The 23,787-nt window shown below is 30.1% G+C and overlaps 2 protein-coding genes across 2 annotated transcripts in view; both read right to left on the bottom strand.

Annotated features, from left to right (window-relative positions):
- The window catches only part of LOC117178204 (glycoprotein 3-alpha-L-fucosyltransferase A-like), a 39,919-nt gene extending 27,508 nt beyond the window's left edge, over positions 1–12,411 (bottom strand). The window contains exons 1-2 of the mRNA XM_033369503.1: positions 12,387–12,411; positions 11,291–11,593 (exon numbers count right to left, since the gene is read on the bottom strand). Coding sequence (XP_033225394.1) covers positions 11,291–11,449 — 159 coding nt within the window. The 5' untranslated portion in view covers positions 11,450–11,593; positions 12,387–12,411. The remainder of the gene's footprint in view (positions 1–11,290; positions 11,594–12,386) is intronic.
- Positions 12,412–14,456: 2,045 nt separating this feature from the next.
- LOC117178426 (glycoprotein 3-alpha-L-fucosyltransferase A-like) overlaps positions 14,457–23,787 on the bottom strand; it is a 26,596-nt gene continuing 17,265 nt past the window's right edge. Inside the window, exons 5-6 of the mRNA XM_033369853.1 lie at positions 21,616–21,848; positions 14,457–15,403 (exon numbers count right to left, since the gene is read on the bottom strand). Coding sequence (XP_033225744.1) covers positions 15,055–15,403; positions 21,616–21,848 — 582 coding nt within the window. The 3' untranslated portion in view covers positions 14,457–15,054. The remainder of the gene's footprint in view (positions 15,404–21,615; positions 21,849–23,787) is intronic.

The raw sequence follows: 23,787 nt of genomic DNA, 5'->3' as shown, positions 1-23,787 counted from the left end.
TTATTTATTTTATTTATTTATTTAGCAAAAGTCCCTGGGGCTAAATAGCCCTCTAAGGAACAGGGGATACATGAAATATTACAACAGCAATAATTAGAATACAGTCTCTAGTCGAAGAATATTACTTAAATTATAATTGTATAGTACATCAGATTTTAAAGACTTATTGGATAATAGTACTAAATGCGAGAGCGAATTTTCTACCGTGATTGTGTGAGATTAAATAAAATTGATACTGAATTAGGGAAGCAGAGTTACAACAAAATATTAAATATCAGGTTGCAAGCCTATTAAGCAAGGGATATCATTTATTTATATAAAATATAAGTTTAGATGTTATATGTATTAAAGGTATCGAGGCGCTGAATTGCATATTATAGTTACCAATGAGTGATTTCTAGAGTAGGATTGTCAATATTGATCAGATACTTATAAAAAGCTTTTTTGAAGTAATAATAGGAAGGCGCTTCCCTAATTGATATGGGCATTTTGATCCATTTGTCGGGCGCCCTTAACTGTGAAAGACCGTTGTAATTTACATGTTCGGTGCTTTGGAACTATGATTACTTTTTTTGTCTCTCGAAGTTTGGAAAGAGCAGAAAGATTTTTGTCAAAAAAACGTAATAGATTAAAAATATATTGTGGTGTTTCAGTGTGAAAGAGATTGTATAAAAAATTACCCAGGAAATAGTGTCTTCTCTTGGCTATATTCAGAAACCCTGTTTTTCCGATATGTTGTTAGATGTACATGTTTAGGTAAATAATAAATAAAACGGATACATGCATTAAGTGCTCTCTCAAGCTTAGAATTAAGCTGATCTGTTATGTCATCATATGCTATGCAACCAAAATCAAAGTGTGGCAAAATCAAGCTCGTAACCAGAAGTATATAATAATAATAATAATAATAATAGATCTTTATTATGTTCCACGAGATATGTACATTAGCTTACAGAAAGAGATAGGCGAGTGGACATAAAAGGCCGAGGTTCAGCCTTAGCTGCTTTACAACCTAACCTTTATGAGTGGAAACAGGCAAGGATTCTTTGTTTCTTTTTAGCTGGTGCAGAATTCGACATGTTTTCCTCGAGATGTCGTTTACCTGCTCTTTCCAGGATAGGGTTATTTTCAATATGTATCCAAGATCTCTTACAACCTCAACACAATCTACAATCCGCTCACTGATCAGTAGAGGTGAGAGAGTCATTATTGCTTCAGAAGTTGGGTAAGGGGATGACCCAATCAGTACTGCCTTTGTTTTAGAAGGATTGAGTGAGAGCCGATTGGTACTGGCCCAATGCACTACCCTGTGAATATCTTCCTGTACGAGAGCAAGAAGATCTGTTAAAGAAGCAACAGGACCCGAAAGATAAAGTTTGAAGTCATCAACATACTTGTGGTACTTACAGTGTTTCAGCTCTCTGCCAAGATCCGAGGTATACAAGTTAAAAAGGAGAGGAGCAAGAATGGAACCCAGAGGAACTCTACTTAAGCAGGAGCAGTTTGTTTTTTACAGAGTTAAATTCCTTGGAAAAAATCGAATAATAAAACAATCATGGTCTGTTTATTATCTAATTCCATTTTATAATCATTGGTGACTTTGAGCGTTGCTGTTAGAGTACTGTGCTTCGCCTGAAAGCCGGATTGCATTGGATTAATTGAATTTTGAGAATCCAGATATTCATATGATTGACTGTCAACTATTTTTCAAATGGTTGAGATAGTGCGCATAGGATGGAAATAGGGCGAAAATCCTTTGGACATGCAGGGGAACTAATTTTTGGAATCGGGCGTATGATGGCCCTTTTCCAAATATCTGGACATATTCCAACTTGCAAAGAAGCATTGTAAATATGTAAGAGAATCGGAAAAATTATTGGGAGAGCAAGGTTTACCATTTTAATTGATATACCATCAGAGCCTATGGCATTTGAACTAACTTCCATAATTTTTTCCAGGATCACATCTGGGGTAATATCTAAGAAAAAGAAATTATTGTCATTAAAAGTGGATAGAGGCGGACTCAGAATAGGCAGAAATAGATAACTGGTGGTATGAGTAACTGTAAATGTGTTTAATAAATCATTTGGAGGAAAATTGCTATCAGGATATTCAAATTTGGGAGGTATGATATATAGTCTACGCCTATTATCGCGCTCCTTCATAAGATGTTTTATTTCAGGAGTAATCCAAGGTGTAGGTTTTTTATACTTTTGAGGAGAATGCAATGGCGCGAATAGATCAAAAGCCGATAAAAGATTAGCCGTCAGCTTTTCATATTTTGTATTGATATCTTTAGCACGTAATAAAGTCTCCCAGTCATAGCCCATAAATTGATCCTGAAATTTAGATTCGTCAATAGAACCTAAATTACGCGTCTGTGTTTGTATGAGACCAGTGAATTCTGGACACGGGATTTTGTAATTGATGTTTATAAGGTCATGATTAGATAGGAACGGTATAGGCTGCTGTGAGTATGAATCAAGTTTTTCCAGCTCGTCAACAATCATTAAATCAATACGTGTACTGGTACGATCAGTGTGGTGTATAGAATTATGGGGGACAATAGAGAGTCCAGAAGAGTGTATCAAAGCTGTAAGGTAGTTGGTGCGGTTACTGCTCGCATTCAGATTTGTATTAAAATCTCCGGCAAAAACAATATTATTAAAATTCGGAACATGCATTGCAATCTCCGTTTCAAATTCATTGCCATATGTTGCATTGGGCGGTTTACATACAACACCAACTAAGATTCTGTTCATGCCAGTACCAACTTCCAATAGAAGAAACTCCAGTGTAGGATGGTTCGCCTTTGGGTTCACCCCCCCTGACAACACCTCCTGATGTCTAAAGTGTGGAATTATTAAAAATAATACAGGTATTTAATTTATTCGTAATGGTTGTCAGTGTTTTAATTTTTTTTAAGTTCTGAATGGAATGCGACCTCGCTGAGTCAAATGACCTATAGATTTGAACTAAGGAACCCTGAAAACATATAATCGTTTTGCTTTTTGGGTGTTTCCATTAATGTTCCAACTTTAATTATTCGTTCGAGGTTAGGAACGAAATGCGACCTGACCGAGTCAAACCGACTAGAAACTATTGAAGTATAAAGAATTTTAATAAAATGTACAATCGTTCAAACGAGTGACAATAAAAATACGATAAACAAACTAATGCTAATCTGAAATGAAATAAACAAGCATTTTGATTTAAATATATATATTTTTTAAATTATGGGTAGCGAAAATCGACAGTGTAACCTTGCGCCTATCAGCCAAGCGGTATACCGGGGAGCTACCAAAGCATCGAAATCTTTTTACAATGGCTCGATGACCATCCGTTCGCAATTTTAAAATGCATTTTTCTCGAAAATGGGTCAAAATTGCATCTTCTTAATTTTTCTCAGAAAACTTCTGGTATGTATATTCCGGTGAGGAGAGTATTAATTTAAACAAAACAAGAGCAGACCTGAAGGTCCTCTTGTAAGTTCAACCCAAAAGTGCCTTTACATCAACTGTGAAAATAAACAAATTAAATTTATGAAATAAAAAAATTATCCACTGCAAAATAAGTAACAAATATTAAAGAAATCAAGAATAATAAAAATTATACTTCATTTTACAACATCTAAATCAGCAATCCCAGTCTGAGTTTTTCCCTAAAGCCGAAGAAGCTTTAATGAAACAGAATTAACAATCACAAAATTACAGTTGTCGCAGCTTTGAATTTACGTGTGTCAAAAGTAAGAAAAATGTGATATTCATGTTCATTATGAAACTGAGAATAATTCAAGATTCATAATGTAACATTTTATAGAATAAAAACAGATACATATAATAATATTTTTATTTATATTTCACATGAGCACAATTGAGCAAGTTCACTCTTAATTAATTTAGAAATGTTCTTTTTACAATAAATGGGAAATAAATATTTTTCTATTTTTTTCTTCCGTTATTTGCATTTATATAATAATTTTGAAAATCACAAATTTGAAATTACAGCGTATTTAAACAAATTCTTTCTCGAATTCTACTACATACTTATGTTGGCTTAAAGGGGAAGTACTTTGTTTGAAACTCATTTTTTTTTGTTAATGGTTTATCATTTTAGTTCAGAAATTTTGTTCTTCTTCAGTTGAAAATTTAACTAGTTGTTAGGAAACTGTATTTTTGTAAATCTTTGTCTTTTGTGACAGAAAATTAATCTTTTTGGCACTAATCACCTTGTTGGTTGAAAATTCTGGCATTATCCACAAAATTAATATTTTCGGCAGAAAATTAATCTTTTTTGGTTAAAAGTTCCTTTCTTTGGCACGAAAATCATTCTTTTTTTATTGAAAAATTATTTTGTATCTACAGATTTAACTATTCCATTTTTGTCAAATGTCTACGTTTTGTGACCATCTAAAAAATTTAACTATTTTAGTGGAAAATTTAACTATTTGGTTAGGAATTGCACGATTTATTTGAGAAATGAAATACTTGGTGAAAAATTGACTTTTTGTTCAAAATTCAACTGTTTTGTGGAGAATTTATGTGTTTTCTTGGAAATTCTGTTTTTCATTAAAAATATAATCTTCTGTTTCGAAATATCATCAGTTTGGTTGAAGATTCAACCATTACGTTCAAAATGCTTGTTTTTTGGTTTTCTTAAAAATAAATTGTTTGAACTGAAAATGGAAGTATTCCATTATTGGTTGGAAACTTCTAAGTCGAATATTGAACTATTGAAAAATCGAAAATTCAAATTTTTTAACCAATAAACTTTAAAAAATATAAATAGGTTTTTGAAATGATCATGTTTTGTTTTATCTATATTATGTACGGCACTATTAGCTTTCAAAGTCAAGACTAATTATGAATAGGTCACCCGCTTAGTGTCTGCTACTTACCGACATTACAAGGTTTAAAAAAAATCACGAAACTATTTTTTAAAAATTTAGAACTATATGTTAATACAGTTTCGTCATTGTTAATTGACTTTATTGCTTATACACTTTTATTAATTTGTAATGATAGCATAGTGAATGTAAAACATCACCATAATTTACATTGAAATTAAGTGTTAAAGAATCACTTTATAGTCACTTTAAAATTTGCTGAAAAAATATTGCCATTTTTTTGGAAAGAATACAAAAATAAACAAACTTTTTTTAACAAACCTTTTTTTTAATTCAATTTTTGGGGGGAAAATACAATAAGGAATGCATTATATCGAAAGAAATTTTAATCGATCCAAAATTTTATTAATATGTTAAATAGTAATACATTTAAATTACATATTTTAATGAAATTCAGTAATTATTGATTTTGAAATTCAACAGATGAGTAATTGGGAATACTAAAATAGTAAAAATGAAAAATTTCCATAGTCTATATTAAAACTATAATATTTTAAACATAAAAATAAAAAAATCGGAAACTGACTTTCAACAATAACTCAACTTTAATTCGTTTCACAATTACAGAACTATAAAAAGTAATGTATTTGTTTAAAAAATTGTTTACACAAAAAAAGAAACCGGATCGAGATTTTTCGGAGACGAATCTAGGGGTGTTTTAATACATAAATATTTTTCAGGTTTGTAGCACAAAATCCAGCGAAGGCGCGCAGCCTTACAGGTTGGCGTGAGGGTGTGTCATGGATAGTTTTCGGTATTTGAATTCATTTTTTTTCAAGATTATGAATGGAATGCGACCTTGCCAAGTCAAATAACCTTTAAATTTGCACTCAGCGACTCTGAAAACCTATAACCGCCTTGCCTTCTGGGTGTATCCATGAATGTTCTAACTTTTATCTTTTTTTTTTTTTGACGTAAGGAACGAAATGCGACCTGACCGAGTCAAACCAACGTCGGATTCGGATTCAGCGACCGAAAAACCGTAAATTTTAGTCAAATCAGTTGAGAATTAATTAATCATTTCACAAAATAAGAAGCATTAAACAATTATTTTCATTCAAACATTCGAATAATGTTTGCAATATATTGTCCTTTAAATTTGAAGCAGCATTTTTATACGTCTAATTTATTAATTCCCTTTAAACTAATTGAAAAATATTAAAATATATGTACATGTAAATTTGAAAATAGAATTCAGACTCTCAATTCCCAACATCACAAGCATAATAAAAATTCATATAATTATAATAGAATTGTTTACAAGAAACAATAAACTTCTATACTAAAAGTATTAGCTAATATTTAGTTACATAATCTGAAATTAAATAATCGGTTTAGGTTGCCTAATTTAAAACAATTTAATTTCAATTTTTATGTACTTTCATATAGTGAAAAAAAAATTATCAGCCGATAATTAACATATAATTTTAAATTTTCAATTCAGATACTTATTTCACAACATTATAAACTTTTCAACCAATTTTATCATTTTAAAAGTCATCTATTAAATATAAATTAGCTCCTATTATACCACTGACCTATATCCAATATCCAAAGGAAAATGAAAATTTATTCTTCGTGTAATTTAATATTGTCAAGAATTAATGAGCCCATAATTAATTAATCTGTTAATAAAATGAAAAAGCATTAAAGAGTTATTTGCATCGAATCATTCAAATAGTTTTTCATTTGTATTTTTCTAAACATTTGAATCAAACTATTCCAGAAAAAAATATATATGTTCCTATCATTTCGAAATCATAATTCAGACACTAATTTCACAACATAACAAAAATAGAACTTGAGCATGCCTTAGTTTTGAGACGGAGCCAGACATCAATTTATGTCTTGGAGACAAGTTTCTATGTTTTGAAGACATCAATTTATCTCTTAAATCGAATTTTTATCACTCCAACAGGAGCGGTTTATGACTTTGAGTGTATACCTGTCCTAACAAAAAGGGCCATTCTGACTGTCATAAAAGCTAATATTTGTTAATCATTAAACCATCTTTTATATTTTTTTGAATATATAGTTACAATTTTTATTTGTTTGAAGACAATTTTTAAGGTTTATACTCGTTGAGAACCACAGATTCTGAATTTTTCAATTCAAAATAACTAATTTAATCAATGCAAATGTTTCGTCCATCAATTTTAATCTCATTTATGAGCCGAAAAAGGTTCGACAATCTCAGCCAAGAGAAGGCTTGACTTGATACAAGTAAACGTCGTCTTAGCCAAGACAAGGCTCGACTAGAGACAAGTAAACACCGTTTCAACTGTCGTGGCCATAAAAGTAAGACGAGGGTGTATGTCTCGGCTCAGTTTTGATACGCAGCTAGACATCGATGTCTTGGAGTCGAACATAAGACATAACCAAGTCGAAACCAAGTCGAAGCATTTTTACTCGGGAATACATAATTAATCTGTCCATAATATGAAATGCTTTAAACTATAATTTTCATTCAAACATTGAAATAACGTTTAGTCTGCATTTCCTTTAAATTTTCACTTCAATTCATAAAAATTTCATTTATTGTTGAACTTTTTTAATAATAAACTAAATTTACATCTAATTTTTAAAACTAAATTTAGATACTTATGTCACACGATCGCAAATATCATAAAAATGATATAAATGTAATAGAGGTATTTCAAGGAAAAAACTTTTATTGTGAATCTAATAGCTAATATTCAATTACATAATCTGAGGGGGAATAATCAATTTATGTTACTTAATTTAAAACGTCTTAAATTTAATCTTAATGTAATTCAATATTGTATTCAAAATTAATCAGGTAAAAATTAATAAAATGGTTCACAAAATAAAAAAATTTATACCATCATTTTTTATTATTTTTATTTATTATTAATCTTTTGAAATTATGCCAGGAAATTTAATTTGTAATAGAATCAATTAATAATCAATCAATAAATCATTTCAAAACATAAAAAGGATTATAAAATTCATTTAATCGAAATTTTCGGATAATTTTTACTTCATGTCTTAAAAAAAAATTATTTCGTTACTTAAAATTGAAGTCACTAATAACCTTTTTTGCAAATTTTAGGACAAATTAAACCATATGCATATGTAATTTTAAAAATTAAATTCAGATTATAATAAATGAATGATTATAATAAAGATATTTAAAATGAAAACAAATTTTTAATATACAAATTCTAGCCAACATTTAATTGCAGAACCCTAAAGTAAATAATCAAACAAGGTGATCTATTTAAGAACAATTAATATTAAATTTTTATGTAATTTAGTATTGCCAAAAAAGTCAGGCATCTAATAATAATTAATTGATCCGCTTAGACCATGGAAAAAAGCAGTAATTGTTTTCATTGAAACAGTCTATTAAATTGTCATTTATATTTTTTTGAAAATTTTAATTAGATGAACTTTTATCATACAAATTATAGGCCATATTTAATCTCAAAAACTTAAAGTGAACAATCTATTTATTCACTTAATTTAGACAAATTAAAATTTATTCTTTACGTAATAAAACATTATGTAAAGAATTAATAAGTTAATAATATTTATTAATCACTTCACAATATTATCATTACTAAACAATGATTTTCATTGGAATATTCAAATTATTTTTTATTTTTTTGTAAATTGTAATTCATTTAATTTTATTACGTGAAAAAAATGGACGTATTATGCATTATAATAATTCATTCGAAAATAGCAACTAGTATTAAAAGTGAAAGTAAAAAGACAAAAATCAAAATAATGACCGGAGATCGATAAAAGTAGCAATCTAGTTTTTTAGTTCAATTAATTTTACACGTTAAAAAAAAGGTCGCCATAAACTTCGCCAATAAAAAAAATTTCACCATGATCCTTAACAAGAAGAATTGCCATATCAAACGGATCTCGACTAATGGAAGTTACGAGAGTTTTTGCGCTAAGCTAGTGTATTTAAAATTGGGTTTAACTTTATCTGGGCGAAAAAAGAAAGTTTCATTAAACATTTTCATATTTTTTATTCATTCCAGAAATATTAAAAAATTTATAAATTAGTTTTAAAAAATGACTCATCCGTCTTCAAGGTGTGAATTTAATCATTTTTAAATTTGCTGCGACATAATATTTTACAAGATTCTAAGAATACTTAATGTACAATATACCAGTTTACTACTAAAAAAATAGCTGCATGATAAAATAGGTTCTTTTTTATTCCTTCCAGCAGGATAAGATTTTTAGTGCGTTTAATAATTTTTTAAATTTATGCAAGCGGATGCTTTGCATTTTTATGATAAAGTTTAATATACAATCAAACTCTTTACATTAAAAAAATGTATTCGTTATGAGAAATTTTTTTATTTCTTCTTAGCGTGATAAACAATTTTTAGTAAAAATTTTTATATTTGCAAATCATTTGAAAGGTACTGGGAAAACTTATAATTTGTTTTGCAAGAATCTCCAATCTCTGTTCCATTTGTGAGTTTGATCTTTTTTTTTTTATTTGCTACGACAGAAAGCTTTTTTTTTTTAATAAAATTTTAATTCCCAATAAAACTTTAAACTTCTAAAAACCGTAAGCGTGATAAAATAGACGACAAACAAATGTATAAATATTTTCTTTTTCAATTCCTAATCTCTGTCCCAGTGATAAACTTGGTTATTTTTAGAACTTCTGCGACAAAAGTTTTCGCAAATTTGCAATAAAATTTAATGTGCAATAAAACGGTTTACTTCTAAAAAATGTATGAATAAGAGAAAGAATGTTCAAATATATTCAACACTATTCCTTTGACGCAAGCTTAATTTGTTTTCGAAAGGGGATAAGTGTTCTTGAATTCAAAAATGGATTAGAATTTATGCTTCCAAAATTTTGTACGGACGCTGTGAAAGATTTTTCGGGAAAATTACCAACAATTTTCGGGCCGCAATAAACACGATATTTTAGTAATTTTCCCAGGAGTAAATATGGAAAAATACCACAACAATACTACCGTTGTGGTGATTTTAAAAATTAAATTTTTTTAAATTTTAAATGTAAGTCATTCAAATCAGACAATTTTGTATTGTAAAACTAAATTTTGCATAATTTTTAACTATATATTAAACAAAATTAAAAATTCTTTAATCCTAAAGGTCAGAAATTTCAAGTTCTACAATTTTGAACACTTATCCTGCAAAATCTTTGATTTTAAAAATATTTACTTCAAATGTTTTCATTTTTACAGAATTTGCAATTCAAAGTTCTGCAATTAAAAAAAAAATAAATTTGAAATTGATTGAATTTTTAGCAATTATATTTTAAAGGTTCATAATTTTAAATCTTCTTTTAAAATTAGTAATTCACTTTTTAATATTTACATTGAAAAATTCTTCAATTTTAAAGATTTTCAATTCAAGACCCTTCAACATTTAAAATGTATTAGCAAAATTTTTTGAAATAGTTCAGTTTTTAATTGTTGAAATTAAAATTTTTTTCATTTTCAAGATTTATATCTTAAGTGTATGTAATTTTAAATATGTATTTTAATTTCAAAGATTTACAATGAAAAATTCTTTAATTTCAAAGATTTGAGCTTAAAAACTCTTCAATTTTCAATATTTAAAATTAAAAACTCTAGAATTTTGAAATATCTATATATAAAAGTTCTTAAATCTTGATGATTTTTAAGGTAAAACATCAGAAATTTTGAATTTTAGATTTTTCAAACTAATAAAATTTCAAATGTAATTAATCGTGAAAAATGCAAAATTTTTAATTGTAAGGCATATCAATTTTAAAATTGTTAATGGTAAATTTTTCAGATGAGAAATCGTGAATCTTAAGGAGTAACAATTACATTTTTTAAATTGATTAGTTACAAATAAAAATTCTTGAGTTTTCAAATGATAGATTTGCAAATTATTTCATTATTGGTACTTTTATTTTACAGGAATGTAGTTCTTAACATATTTTTTAATAGGTTGATTTTAAAGATTTACAACCGAAAATTATTTGATGTTAACGACTTTCAATTTAAAATTCTTGAATTTTTAATATTGAAAATTCAGGATTCTTATTATTATATAGCCAAGGTATAGAAAAGGTGGAAAAGATATGAACAAAATTATTATTACATAGATGCTAGCCTGCCAGCACCGGCAACATTGTTAGTTGCCGGCGCTGGCAGAATTGCATGTTATCGGCTTTTTTCCTTTTCCTTCTTTTTCACATTTCTTTTTTAATCGTATACTAATGAATCTCGATGCGCTGATTACAAACCTGAACATGAAAACACCTGCATTCTAGATTCGGTAAAGCCGAGGAGGAATATTGAGGGATGAAAAACGGAGAATTAAGTGGATAAACATAAAACAAGGGATTGTGATAGAAACAATACGACATTTATTGATACTTACAGAAAGATGAGACCCGATACCCATGGTGTGATAGGTAGACCTTAGACGAGTCGGCATTGCGGCGAATGGGCCGGGAAGCACGGCGACGAGAGAGAGAGAGAGAGAGAGTGAGATCCTGAAACCTGGTTGACAAACACTAATTTCCACTCTGGCTATCATAAGCGCAAGTTAGCACAGTCTGACGATGGTAGATGCGATCGTGTGGGACAACGAGACCCCTCGGGGGGTTCCGCCTAATCTCGGACACCACTTGGCCATCTATTCTTGCAGGATCGTTCCGCGTCCCAGTAAATGGTAATGATTCTGTTACAAGAGGTAATTAGATCAGAAGGAACACCGTTGTTGGCCATTGATACAATTTTATTAATTTCTTCAAAAAATTACAAACTTTGTTATTGTTTCTACTTTAAACATCTGAAAATATTTTAAAACATTTTTTTTACAAATACATTTTATAACAATATAACGTCTGTATTTAAATACCATTAATAATTATAAAAATATAGATTTACGATAATAATTTTACATTTGACAACGTATAAAAAATGCAGTTTTGGCGTTTCTCGAATTGGAAACCTTTTACTTTCAGATTAGATAATTCCAAAGAACACCGTAAATACATGCAGCTATATTTTTCATGTTTTTCAGTTAACGATGTTTTTTAAAACCGTAGCAATAATTATTCCAAAAGTTATTAAAAGTTTTTAGATAAATTATTTTGAAAACCAGGTGTAACTTTTCTTCATTACTCTACTCATATGGATAGACAAATTTTTTATTGATCATTTTTTGATAGAATGCATATTTTTTGTTCTAATCGTGAAAAATAACATAACAAATAAAAATAAAAAATACGTTTTTAGAAAAACGAAAGAAGCCAGAAAAAAATGAATTAGGAAAAGTTGTAAAGCCGAAAAAGAGCTCCAAATTTTTTATGAATAATTTTTTTATAGGACGCTTAGATTTTGTTTGAATGGTAGTGAAATAACGTTGAAAAAATAAAAAAAGTATAATATTTTGGACAGACACAGGTTACAAAAAAATCAAGAACAAAAGTTCCTTATAAAAAAAAATTTTTAAATGTATTGCTAATCACTGTTTTATAGAATGCGTTGTTTGTTTTAATGGTAAAAAATCAGATTGACAATGAAAAAATTTAATTTTCAGAAAAAGGATTTAGAGGAAATAGTTCTTTTTAATGATTCGATAACGTTTATTTTCTATGCACGGGAAAATTTTATTTTCAACCAAATACATTTTTTTGTATTGTATAATTCCCATTCACAGGCTAAATGGAAACTGAAAGACAAATTAGCCTAGTATGTAAAGAAATAATGATACACAATTAAAAAAAAACAATGCACAAAATACTGATGATGAAGCTAAAAAATTATAACGTAAATAAATATACGACGTAATAATGCACTTTTAACACAGCACTTTAATGCTAATGGTTAAACAGATTTCATTAAACTAAATTTGCGTTGGGCGCCGAAGTTAACATATCCATTTCTTAAAAATGGCACTTCTCTTAAACATTATGACATTATTTCAATCACATAACACATTTTTTCTCCGTATTCATTTTGTCTTACAAGCGTTTTCTTACTTTCTCTATAAATACACAAATTCCATAGAGGACGCCACGTTAGATTTATGATTTCGATTAGGTCCTGCATAAAGAAACGACTAACACAAAGCTAAGAATCATCAATAATCCATTGCCATATCCTGAAAATTTTCACAAAAAATTATCACTCATTTGTGAATTTATCTTAATCCTATGGTTAAACATCAATTAATAAAAAATAACGTCAACAAGTAATAACGGTATTCAATAAAACGTCTTGAACGTCGGGAATAAATGCAAAATTAGCCACATTCTCAACTCATATTATTGAATATGACAATATGATAATCGCGAATTTTATCGTTTTTTTCTGACAATAAAATATTCGCTTGTAATACTGATACAAAGTCTGATCTTGCTCTTATCTATTATGATCATCAAGTTTTATCAATTTTGTCGTGAACTAGGATGTTTTGAAATTCGTGGACTGATTAGACTTTAAATACATAATAATAATTATTATTAATAAATATTACCAAATTCGTCAAATATTCGAACAATTTTTAACTTTCCCTTTAATTCTTTTGGATCAAGCACGTAAAAATTATTAAGATAGTATCACACAGTGATTGAAAATTGTCGTTATGTAGCGTCTGTAACTTATAAGAATAATTGGCATGTAAGCAATATAAAACCTAACTATTATATTATCAAATCAATTCGAAATGTATCAACTGTCACAATAGATCAAACAAACGGAACCTGTCCTTTATTTTTCGTTTTAATTTTTTTTTTCATTTCACTAAGAATGAATAAGGCTCTCTAAAATGTTTGACATAGTCCAGCAAAATACCTTATCAGAGTCTTAATATTAATTAGCGCACATCGTTTAAAATTGAACCAACAATATGCTTTGCATAGCCAATATTTCTTCGTGAGAAAGGTGCCTTTTAAAAAATTTTGGCAGGGTTTAACAAAGAATGTTTTCGTGGAAAAAAATTTGGAAAAACAGGTCCTCAGACTTTTTTTGAGTCTTTATTTTATGGGCATGAAGAATACAAAATTGTACTCTTCTCCTATTTTCCATTTACACAAATACATATTTATTGGTTTTCACTAAATGCAGAAAAATACAAAAGTAAAGGTCTCATAACATTTTAAGTCCTTACTGCGCGATCTTTCTCCTTTAATATAAACAGCTGGCAGATTTGCGCGAGCTTTCTTATGCATACATCCATGTTTGGCAAGAGCTTCAGTTTTGGTGAATCTACACAAGTGACTTCCAACAATTGCATAGTTCTTTTGAAGTTTTAGTTACATATACATGTTAGTATGCAAACTAGTTCACATTAAGTTCGCGACAGTCTTATTTTGAACAACATAAATTACAGACAGAAAAAATCGAAGGGAATCTAACGCTGATAAAATCTATATTAATTTCTAAGCGCCGCAAAAATTAATAAAATTTAGCAAAACTAAATTTGTTTGTATAAACGCAGGAAAAAAGTATGCGGGGACGTCCGTTAGCATGTTCACTATCATATCACAAATTTTTAAGACAAAATATTTATTACGTTAAGAAAAAAGCCAGGGGAACCTAAAACTGGTAAAATCAATCATTTTCTAACTACCACATGCCCTTAATGTTCTATCGTAACATTGAAACTCGAACGGTTGTGAATCGTTTCCTGAAAATAAATTTCTTAATTTTTTGTAGAAGATGCAATACTTCACAAAAGAGTAATTAACAATTCGGGAAATAGAAAACAATCGCTAACGTTAAAATTTATTATTTAAAAAAAGATCATTAATTATAATTAAAAAACTTGCAGATGAGTAGGACTTTCTCCTATGGGCCGCCTGGCTCCATTTTACGGTTCAGTAAACTCTCACAAAGCGCCTGAAGCTTGGGACCGAGATCTACACCTAGTTCCCGCTTGGTTAAGCCACGCCCTTTGGAGTTTGGCGGGAATGATCTCTGAGATGCATTGGCTGAATTTTTGAATATAGTCTCGCATACGAGCATCTAATGTCACGCTAAAGGCGTTCACAGAATTTAGACGATAAAGGTGCTTTCTCAAGAAGGCGCTTTGTAAAAGTCTGCTGTTGTAACTTTGATCCTTTCTTAAATTCACGATCCTTGTTAATTTCTTTCTCTCTGTAATTGTAAATTTGATTGACTGTTAAAGGTGGTTCAACCGTTTTTGAGATCGCTTGCTTTAGCGTCGTATTCACGCCATGAATCGCGAATACACACACCATCACCATCCCACCATTTGTTCAAATCCTTATAATACCTAGGTGGACTATCATCGTGCAGCATTGCGCATAACCGACACCAAAAGTAGGTATTTACAAATTCCCCAGTGCCTTTCCACTTAAAGTAGGAGTTGTAAAGCTCGTCGTCCTTGTCCAGTTGATGAAGGTACTCGGCGAGCTCTTTGGGCGACTGGAACTCTTCCACATGAATGTAGGATCGATATGGTGCTATTTTAACATAGTCTGTTGGATGTGCCCCCATAACTATCGGAAGAACGTTGTGCCTGAAAATTTAAAAACAAAATAGTTTTTAATAAAAAATTATAGGGAACGTGAATTAATGTTGAGGGGTTTCTGAGATGGTGTTACTTTTTCTATATAGCTTCGAGGCATATTGTTACTATATGCATGTCTTAGCCCCATAATGTGGCCTCAGTTTTCAATAGTTGCCGTTTTACCGTACTTTAAACAGCATATAGTTTTTGCAGCATTAAAGATGTCGGCTTACGAACCATCAGAGCAGTATTTTCGAGAATGTTTACTTTTCCTTTTAAATTTGAAGAAAAGTGCTGCTGAAAGTAATCGATCGCTTTAGTAAACTTACGGGGATTTAACTCCATCGATTAAAACGTGTGAGCACTTGTTTCGAAAATTTAAAAGTGGTGGTTGCGACAATGAGGACAAAGAACATTTAAACCGTCAGAAATAAATCCAGGATGCCAAAAAATGGATCGATTTGTGTATAGCTTCAAAAGAAGATTGGTTCTTCCGCCGTGGTATCCGTATGCTGTCAGGAAGACGGAAGAAATTACTGGCTAGCGATAGAGAATATTTTGACTGATCAACTGTTGACCACTTTTTTAAGCAAACCCGCAATTTTTACAAAAAATTCCTCAAAATTCATGCGCTCCTAATATTTGCATACCTTAAGACTTTTCAACCATTTTCAAGAAAAATGACTTTAAAAAAATCCACGCTCGTTGCAGGGATCACGATGTGATTCATTCATTTTCTAGTTAGATAGAAGAAATGGGTTATTTGTACGAAAATTTCGATGCAAATAGTTTCTTTTACAGATCCAGTTTTTTTGCCTGAATAATCGGGCTAATTGTACAGCAATTCCAGTAGACATAGCCACGGCTTTATATAAATGAAGCCAAAATATTAATTTCAAACCACTTTTCTTACATGAATGAATTTTCAAAAATACGTTAGTTATTTGACATCGTTGAAAAATTCTAATTTCTGATGCAGCGTTTTGTTTTACAAAAGCAGTCATTACTTTAATTTTAAAATATAAATATTATTAATATTAATAATTCAATCAGCATTACATGAAATTTAGAGAAACGTCGAAAGCTGCATAAATTGAACGTACATAAACTTGTCCGACTCCCTAATAACTGAACCAACATGTACAATTTACAGCAATCCTACTGAAAAATAGATATATCCTAAAAATCTCGAAATCAGTATTGTGGCTTTTCCTTAATGACGATGAAGTAATGTGAAAAATTCGAAAAAAGAAATTTGTAATAAAATAGTTAAATTTTCTCCCAACGAGAGAAATTTCCAAAAAAAAAAATTATTCTCGTCACAAAGTGTAACAATCCATATTTCTACGAACAAATATTTCAATTTTTAATGATGCACGGAAAAATTGAAGCAAAAAAAATACGAATTTTCCAAAAATTATTTAAATCCTATACAAAAATAGAGTAATTTTTCAATCTAAAGGTTGACTCTTCAAGCCTGAAAGAAATTTTTTTCCAAAAACCAAACAGATGTATATCAATAAAAAACATAAATTTTCAATAAAAGCATAGTATTTTTTTAAAAAATACATACATTTTCAACCAATTTTTGAATTTATGAATGAAGTTTGCAACATAGTAGTTAGATTTTAAAGCAAAGAAATGAATCTTTAACCAGAATTACATTTAAAAAAAAAACAATTAATTTACATCAACAACTGATTTCAAAATAACAATCAATGTTCGGACAAAAAAATGTTTCTGAACTAATATGATGATGACGATGAAATCATAATAGTGAATCGTCATAACTAACAAAAATGCATTGTGGTAAGTTTTTTGGGCTCGAAATTATTGTTTAAATTTAAATAGTTGCATTAAAATAAATTAAAAAATGTTAATTTTTAATTTCTTGTAAAAATAGTATTTTTATTATTACTTAACAATAAAGTTACTGGTGCTTGTCAACTATTAAAGTCCGATACAGGCCACATGTCAGTAGAAAAGGTGATTTTTGGCAATCCTAAGCCAAGAATGTTCTATTTAAGTAGAAACATTCCTTCCCTCTAGACACATGTCATTTTCAGTAAAAAGTGAAAATTTTGATAAAACATTGCAGAGTTTAAAGGTTTTTCAAGACTTTTTGGAAACTATTTTACTTGGCGTGAATAAGACTATTAAATTAGTATGCAAGAAAGAATGAATAATTAATAAATTAAATAAAAAGTTTTAAACAGTTAAGAATGAGAAAGCGCAGAAAAAACATTTATAATATATGATGCGTTGTCCTTCAAAATTGACATTAGGAAAAAAGACCTTGTAATTCACACTATAATTCATATTTGTTACAAAGAGAAATTATCTGCTAATTTTAATTCATTTTAATTACATAAAGAAATGGTGTCATTCGTATTGAACTCATTGGAATTGTTTTGCTATAATAAAGAAACTTTGGCTGATCATATGTATATATGTGAAATAAAAATAAATAATTTGTTTAAAGTAACACATCCAACAAAAATTTGACTAAACGAAAATATTTCAGTGTAGGGGTCTAGGAAACTAAATTTTCTTTATTTTTTTTCCTGATCATTGATATCACAAAAGTAAAATATAGCTCAGCAAATTTTAGTCCTTATGTTGATAACACATTTCAAGAGCTTCAATTTGAGCCATTGCCGTCGAAAATTTTACTTAGACAACTACCAGAATATAGGTAATTTCATCCAAAAAATTCCTAATCCCTTCCCCTTTTCCACCAAATGATTTTTTAATAAAGAAGTAGAATTTCAATAGATAGAACATTTTTCGCAAGGTTTTTAGTATTTTCTACACTACGCATTGATCACATTATGGGACGAATGCAAGACCTCAGGCTCGTGTCTTAAATATTTTCTTCAAGGTAAGATTATAAATATATTATATAAATAATTACTATATTAATAATTATTATATTATATAATTGCAAGCTCATAGATGTATAACTTTCATTAATCACCTCTTACGTAACTTTCATTCCCTAGGGAGTAAGGACTGAAATCATGCATGGGCCATAAAAAGTTATTTTTCTATTTAGGGATTTACTGACTATCTTCCAATCTTTTAATCTTCTAATTTTATAATTTTATAATATCCTAAAGCCTTTATGCTTCTTATTGTTTCAGTTTTCGTTAACATGAAATTACTTCTGTTAAATTATTCTGAGAAAATTATAATTTACCTTCTTTGTAAAGGAATTTACTTCTCATTTAAATTTTGAAGCTCAGCGTATCACATATGAGCAATATTCTCTTTCCGCAAGTTTTAGTTTTAACTATTGAAAACTTTATTATTTCATTAATTAGTTATTTTTTAATTACACAGGCCCACAAAAAGAAAAAAGTATCCTGAGCAGATCAGTAGACAGGTGTATTCTTGCGTATTTTACGTCGCTGAATCCGAATCCGAATTCAGATTGGGGGGTTTCCCAGTTACTTTTCGAGAAAAGTGCAAAAAACATGGTTTTTTAAGGTTTATAATAAAAAATTGTTAAGAAAATAAAATATTCCGTACCCCCAATCTGACTTCAGATTCGGATTCAGCGACGAAAAATACATAAGAATACCCCTGTCTGGTGAAATGTATGGGATATTTTATTTTCCCAACAATTTTTTTAATATAAACCATAAAAAAACAATGTTTTTTTCATTCTTCTTGTAAAGTAACTGAGAAACCCCCCAATCTGACTTCAAGTTCGGTTTCAGTGACGAAAAATACATAAGAATACACCTGTCTGGTAATCTGCTCAGGATACTTTTTTCTTTTCATGGGCCTGTGTTATTTCTTACATAACAATTGAATAGATCTGAATGACAATTATCTTTAAAAGCTACTTATAATCTACGAATTAAAAAAAATTGATAATTTTTCTTTGGATAACTTCATACGTTTATAACAACAAAAGTATTTCAGTAATGTGAATGACAAATTTTTTTGTATTCGCTTAACATTTTTTTAAATCAGCAGATTGTTTTTCTCATTAATAAAATATGACTCGCAGAATGTGTTCAGAATTTTATTTTTTTGTTGATGATTCGCCATTTTAATTGAAAACACATTTTTCTGCTCAACATAAAACTATTTAGTGGAAATTCTTTCTTACTGTAAATAAATCTTTTAACTAGAATTAACCATTAGGGTTAATATTTTTGTGAGAAATACAAGTTTGCTTGAAATGCATCTTTTTTGTCCAAAAATAAATCTTTGGTTACAAATTTATCTGTTTTGTTGAAGCTTTAACTATTTAATTTAAAATTCATCAATTTTTTTTTAATTTGTCGTTTTTTTGTTTGTTCAAAATTCACTTCTTATTAATATTTCAACTTTTTGGCTACAAATTAATTGTTTGATTAAAGATTAATAATATTAGTTCAAAATGTATTTCTATGGTTGAAAATTAAACAATTTTGTTGAAAATCATTTTTTTTTTGTCAAAATTTTTTTTTGGCTGATGATTTATCATTTTAATTACAACACATTTTTTGTTCAAAATTAACTTTTTTTTAATTTGTTAGATTTGTAACTCAATGATTTTATTAGAAAGTCAACTAATCCACGTTTTTTTCTATGCTTTTTGAGTGACAAAATTAATCTTTTTGGTTAGGAATTCATTTAATTGTTTCAAAATTCAACCATTAAGTAGAAGATTCCTTTATAAATTCAAATTTTGGTTGATAATTCTAAATTAGGCTTTGGAAATATTTCACTTAATTCATTTTTTTTTTACAATAAAAACGTTTTCAAATTTATCAATCAGCATTTAGGAAAAGCGATAACAATGCGTTAATGATTTTTAGTACACACATATTTTTTAAAAAAAAGATAATTATTTTTTGTTTTAATTGATTATTTGAAGAAAAATATTAATGAAGTCTGAATTTATTTTTAGTTGTTGCACTTTTTGGCTAAGAAGTACCATCCATGTACTACCTTGAAGTAAAATAGAGGACAGGAAGTACCCACTCGTGTCAAACAATAACCCTCAAAGTAAGTAAAACGATTTAAGTGTACAAGGTTTTGATATAATTATTATTTATTATTTTTCAGCACACCTAAATGCCACACCATATATTTGGATACTTCTATCTATCTTGGAAATTTCCAAGATTGCAAAGCGGACCAATACTGAGGCAATGCTGGACCAGCATTAGGAAGAGGCGATCAATCTTGACTCAGTATTGGCAGGGTGTTTAGCGTTCTGAAAATCCTTGAAACCCTCGAAAAGTTTTTGATATTACTCCTAGTCGTGGAATTTGTATTCCCTGAATCAAAACTTGTTTTAATGTACTCCCTGCTTAACGATAAAAGACATCTAAAACCTTTTTTAATGGTTTTCATTGGACTTCTGTTTTTTTAGAGTCGTAAAACACACCTTTTTACAGTATATTCTTAATTTTATCTCGGTGTAAAATTCGAAGCCACAATAGAAAATATTTCGAGGTTTCTCATTCATTTCCGATTTTTTTAATTCAACAACAATTTCATTAAAAATTTTTTAACCTGGCTATTTTTTTCCGCCAATACATTGAAATAAATTTGATTCCGCAAGTAATGAGATTTTATTAATTGAAAGCCGTTGAAATGATAGACAATTAATTAATAGTTCCAAATTTCATTATTTTTTAGAACATTCATCCGTTTGGTTGAAAATAAACGATTTGATTAAAAATCGAACAATACATTTTTTGAAAATTCATATTTCCAGTTGAAAATTCGTCTTTATTTGTCGTTAACTTATTATGTTACTTATAATTTTCGTTGTTGTTAAAACTGCAACCTTCTAGTTGAAAATTAATTGTTTCGTAGAAAATTCATATTTTCGGCATGAAAATGCAACTGTTTTACAAGCAATTCGTCTCTCAGCAAAAAAGTTCCAGACTTTGAATGCAGTCCTTCTTCTTCTTTACTCAAAAATCAGATGACTTCAAATATTTCAGGAAATTTCAAGTGACTTCAAGAGAATTCGAATGACTTGAAGTGACTTCATGTAAATTCAAATGTCTTCAGGCATTTGAGAAGATTTCAAATGTTTTCAGGCGAATTCAAATGACTTGAAGTGACTTCAAGTGAATTCAAATTACTTCCGATATTTCAGGAAGTTTTATTACAAGTGTAAACCTAATTTTACGTCTATTAGACCCCTCGCATATTGTTTCATTTTCCATTAGGAAGTATGAAATGAAAAATAATTATTTTATCCTTACCCAAGCCCATTAGCAAAGAACTTTTCTGTTATGTAGTCCCGGCAATTTGAATTTTCAAATGCGAGGTAGAATTTGTAATCTGCATCAAGCAGGTCGAAGCAATAAGCTTCAGATCGTGGACAACTTAAGTTGCCACAATAACCATAAATATCGACTTGGATATACTTGGATAATTCTGTGGCATACTGCATCCTCTGATTGCTAGCACCGCAATTAGAAACAAACCAGGCGACCTTAAAACCAAAAAATCATTCAATTAATCCCAGTTTCAAAAACTAGTCTATTAATAAATATCAATAAATAAATAATGGGACTGTACTTTAAATATTTATCAGCTCATGGGTGTCGAGACATTTTGTCACGATTTTTTATGATCGAGGGGGGGGGGGGCAGACATGCCTTTATTTATGTACATAAATTTCGGAAATTCACAAATGGAAACAAAAAACTCGCAGTGATTGTACAGGAAATTATTATGAATTTAACTTCACGCACAAAATAAGCCTGATAAGTGAAAAATTAACCTCACGATGTGAGGTTAGCTGAGGGCCAAACAATAATACCATGTCGCCCGCAATGCGTGCTCACGATTTTAATTCACAATATCGAGGCGTCCTAACGGTAGAGTGCCAACGCACGCGACACGACTTGTCGGTACTTAACCAAAAATAAAAGCAATAAAAAACTAACCGAGAAGTTAGCGCTAAAAAGTCTTGCTCGCGTAATTGAGCAAGATGAGGCTAGAAGTTGGCCAACACTAAAAGGTTCTCACTCGTTTTATCAAATCATGAAAGTTCTATCTCGGGCGAGCAAAGCATGAAAGTTGCCTCTTCTCGCGTTTAGATTATAAGCGAGAAGTGCCACCTTGATGCTTTGCTCGCCCGAGATAGTACTTTAATGTTTTGATGGAGCGAACGAGCATCTTGTAGTTTTGGCCAACTTCTAACTCCAGCTTGTTCAATTCCGCGATCTAAAACTTTCTAGTTCTTACTTCTTGGTTGGCTTCTTATTGTTTATATTTTTAATTAAGTATCATTTAGTCGTTCGCGTGCGTTGGCATCCTATCGTTAAGACGCCTCGATATGACAGAAATCTTCTTTTCCGCGGCGTTTTTCTTGTTTCTTTAGAATAAATTAGAATGTAACTTTAAAGTGTAAAGTTTAGATTCATAATCTTTCTTCCATGTATTTTTGTAAACGATTAATAATAAAGTATCTGTATTGGTAATTCCGGCAAGGCATCACCGAGGCTTGGAGACAAATTCGGTCTCCCCACGATCTAAACCAATCACGGTCACGCGTAACCAAAGGTTTGCGTTCGTGATAATGCGAAAATAGCCCCACTCCCGATCATCGCGGGTTGGTACGCTCGATCCATCAAGTAGGCCAATTGCCGCTTACCCCTTCTATGTCGAAAATAATAATCAGAGATTGACGCGCTGCCTTCTCCACGAACATGCATAAATATAGGGCGAAGTTTCGTCGAAAAAAAAGATTCGATCGTAGATCTCCGACCAGTACGCCTCGCTGCCGGAAAGTCTTATTGATAACTTCGCGCCTCGACACGGGTGGCCTGCAGAGTGTCCCTCGGCTACACTCAAGCCTCACCTTGTCTTGTCGGATTTTCTAGCGGCTGAGCTCCAGCTAAGGACGAAGTTTTCATTCAACGCAACCCGATCCCATTATCGTAGCGCTACATAATAAGAAAAGACTCACGATCAAACATGTGTTCTTTTTAGTTCTTACCACACTTCGGAGTCATCGATTCCTCCAACAAAAATTGTGTTCTAAATTGGGAACGCAGTTAGGAAGTTTCTAACGAGGATCGAAAACGCGTTCTCACCCGGAACCTCAATATGGGAGTTCTCGTTCGGAAGCTGAACTAAGGAGTTTCCTACCAGAACAAAAACTTCGAGTCTTGCATATGGACCCCACAAAGGAGTTTCCATCCAGGACCGACAACATATTTATGTATAATTTGTGTTTTCTTTTATGGGTTTTTTTTAGATTCTCCGCTGCGTGGAGGAATCATCCTTTAAAAAGAAAATGTGTCGGCCCAACCTACGAAAAAGATTTTCGCTTTAAAAACGCACTTCCCAGGAATTATTGACATATGTCACACCGGATTGCAGTGTGGATCGCGAGTTCAGTGAAAAGTGTGTAGTGAACGATA

Source organism: Belonocnema kinseyi, chromosome 8 (genome assembly GCF_010883055.1).
Source record: "Belonocnema kinseyi isolate 2016_QV_RU_SX_M_011 chromosome 8, B_treatae_v1, whole genome shotgun sequence".
Lineage (NCBI taxonomy): Eukaryota > Metazoa > Arthropoda > Insecta > Hymenoptera > Cynipidae > Belonocnema > Belonocnema kinseyi.
The sequence above is the reverse complement of the archived record's forward strand: the minus strand, read 5'-3'. Positions and strand labels throughout refer to the sequence as shown.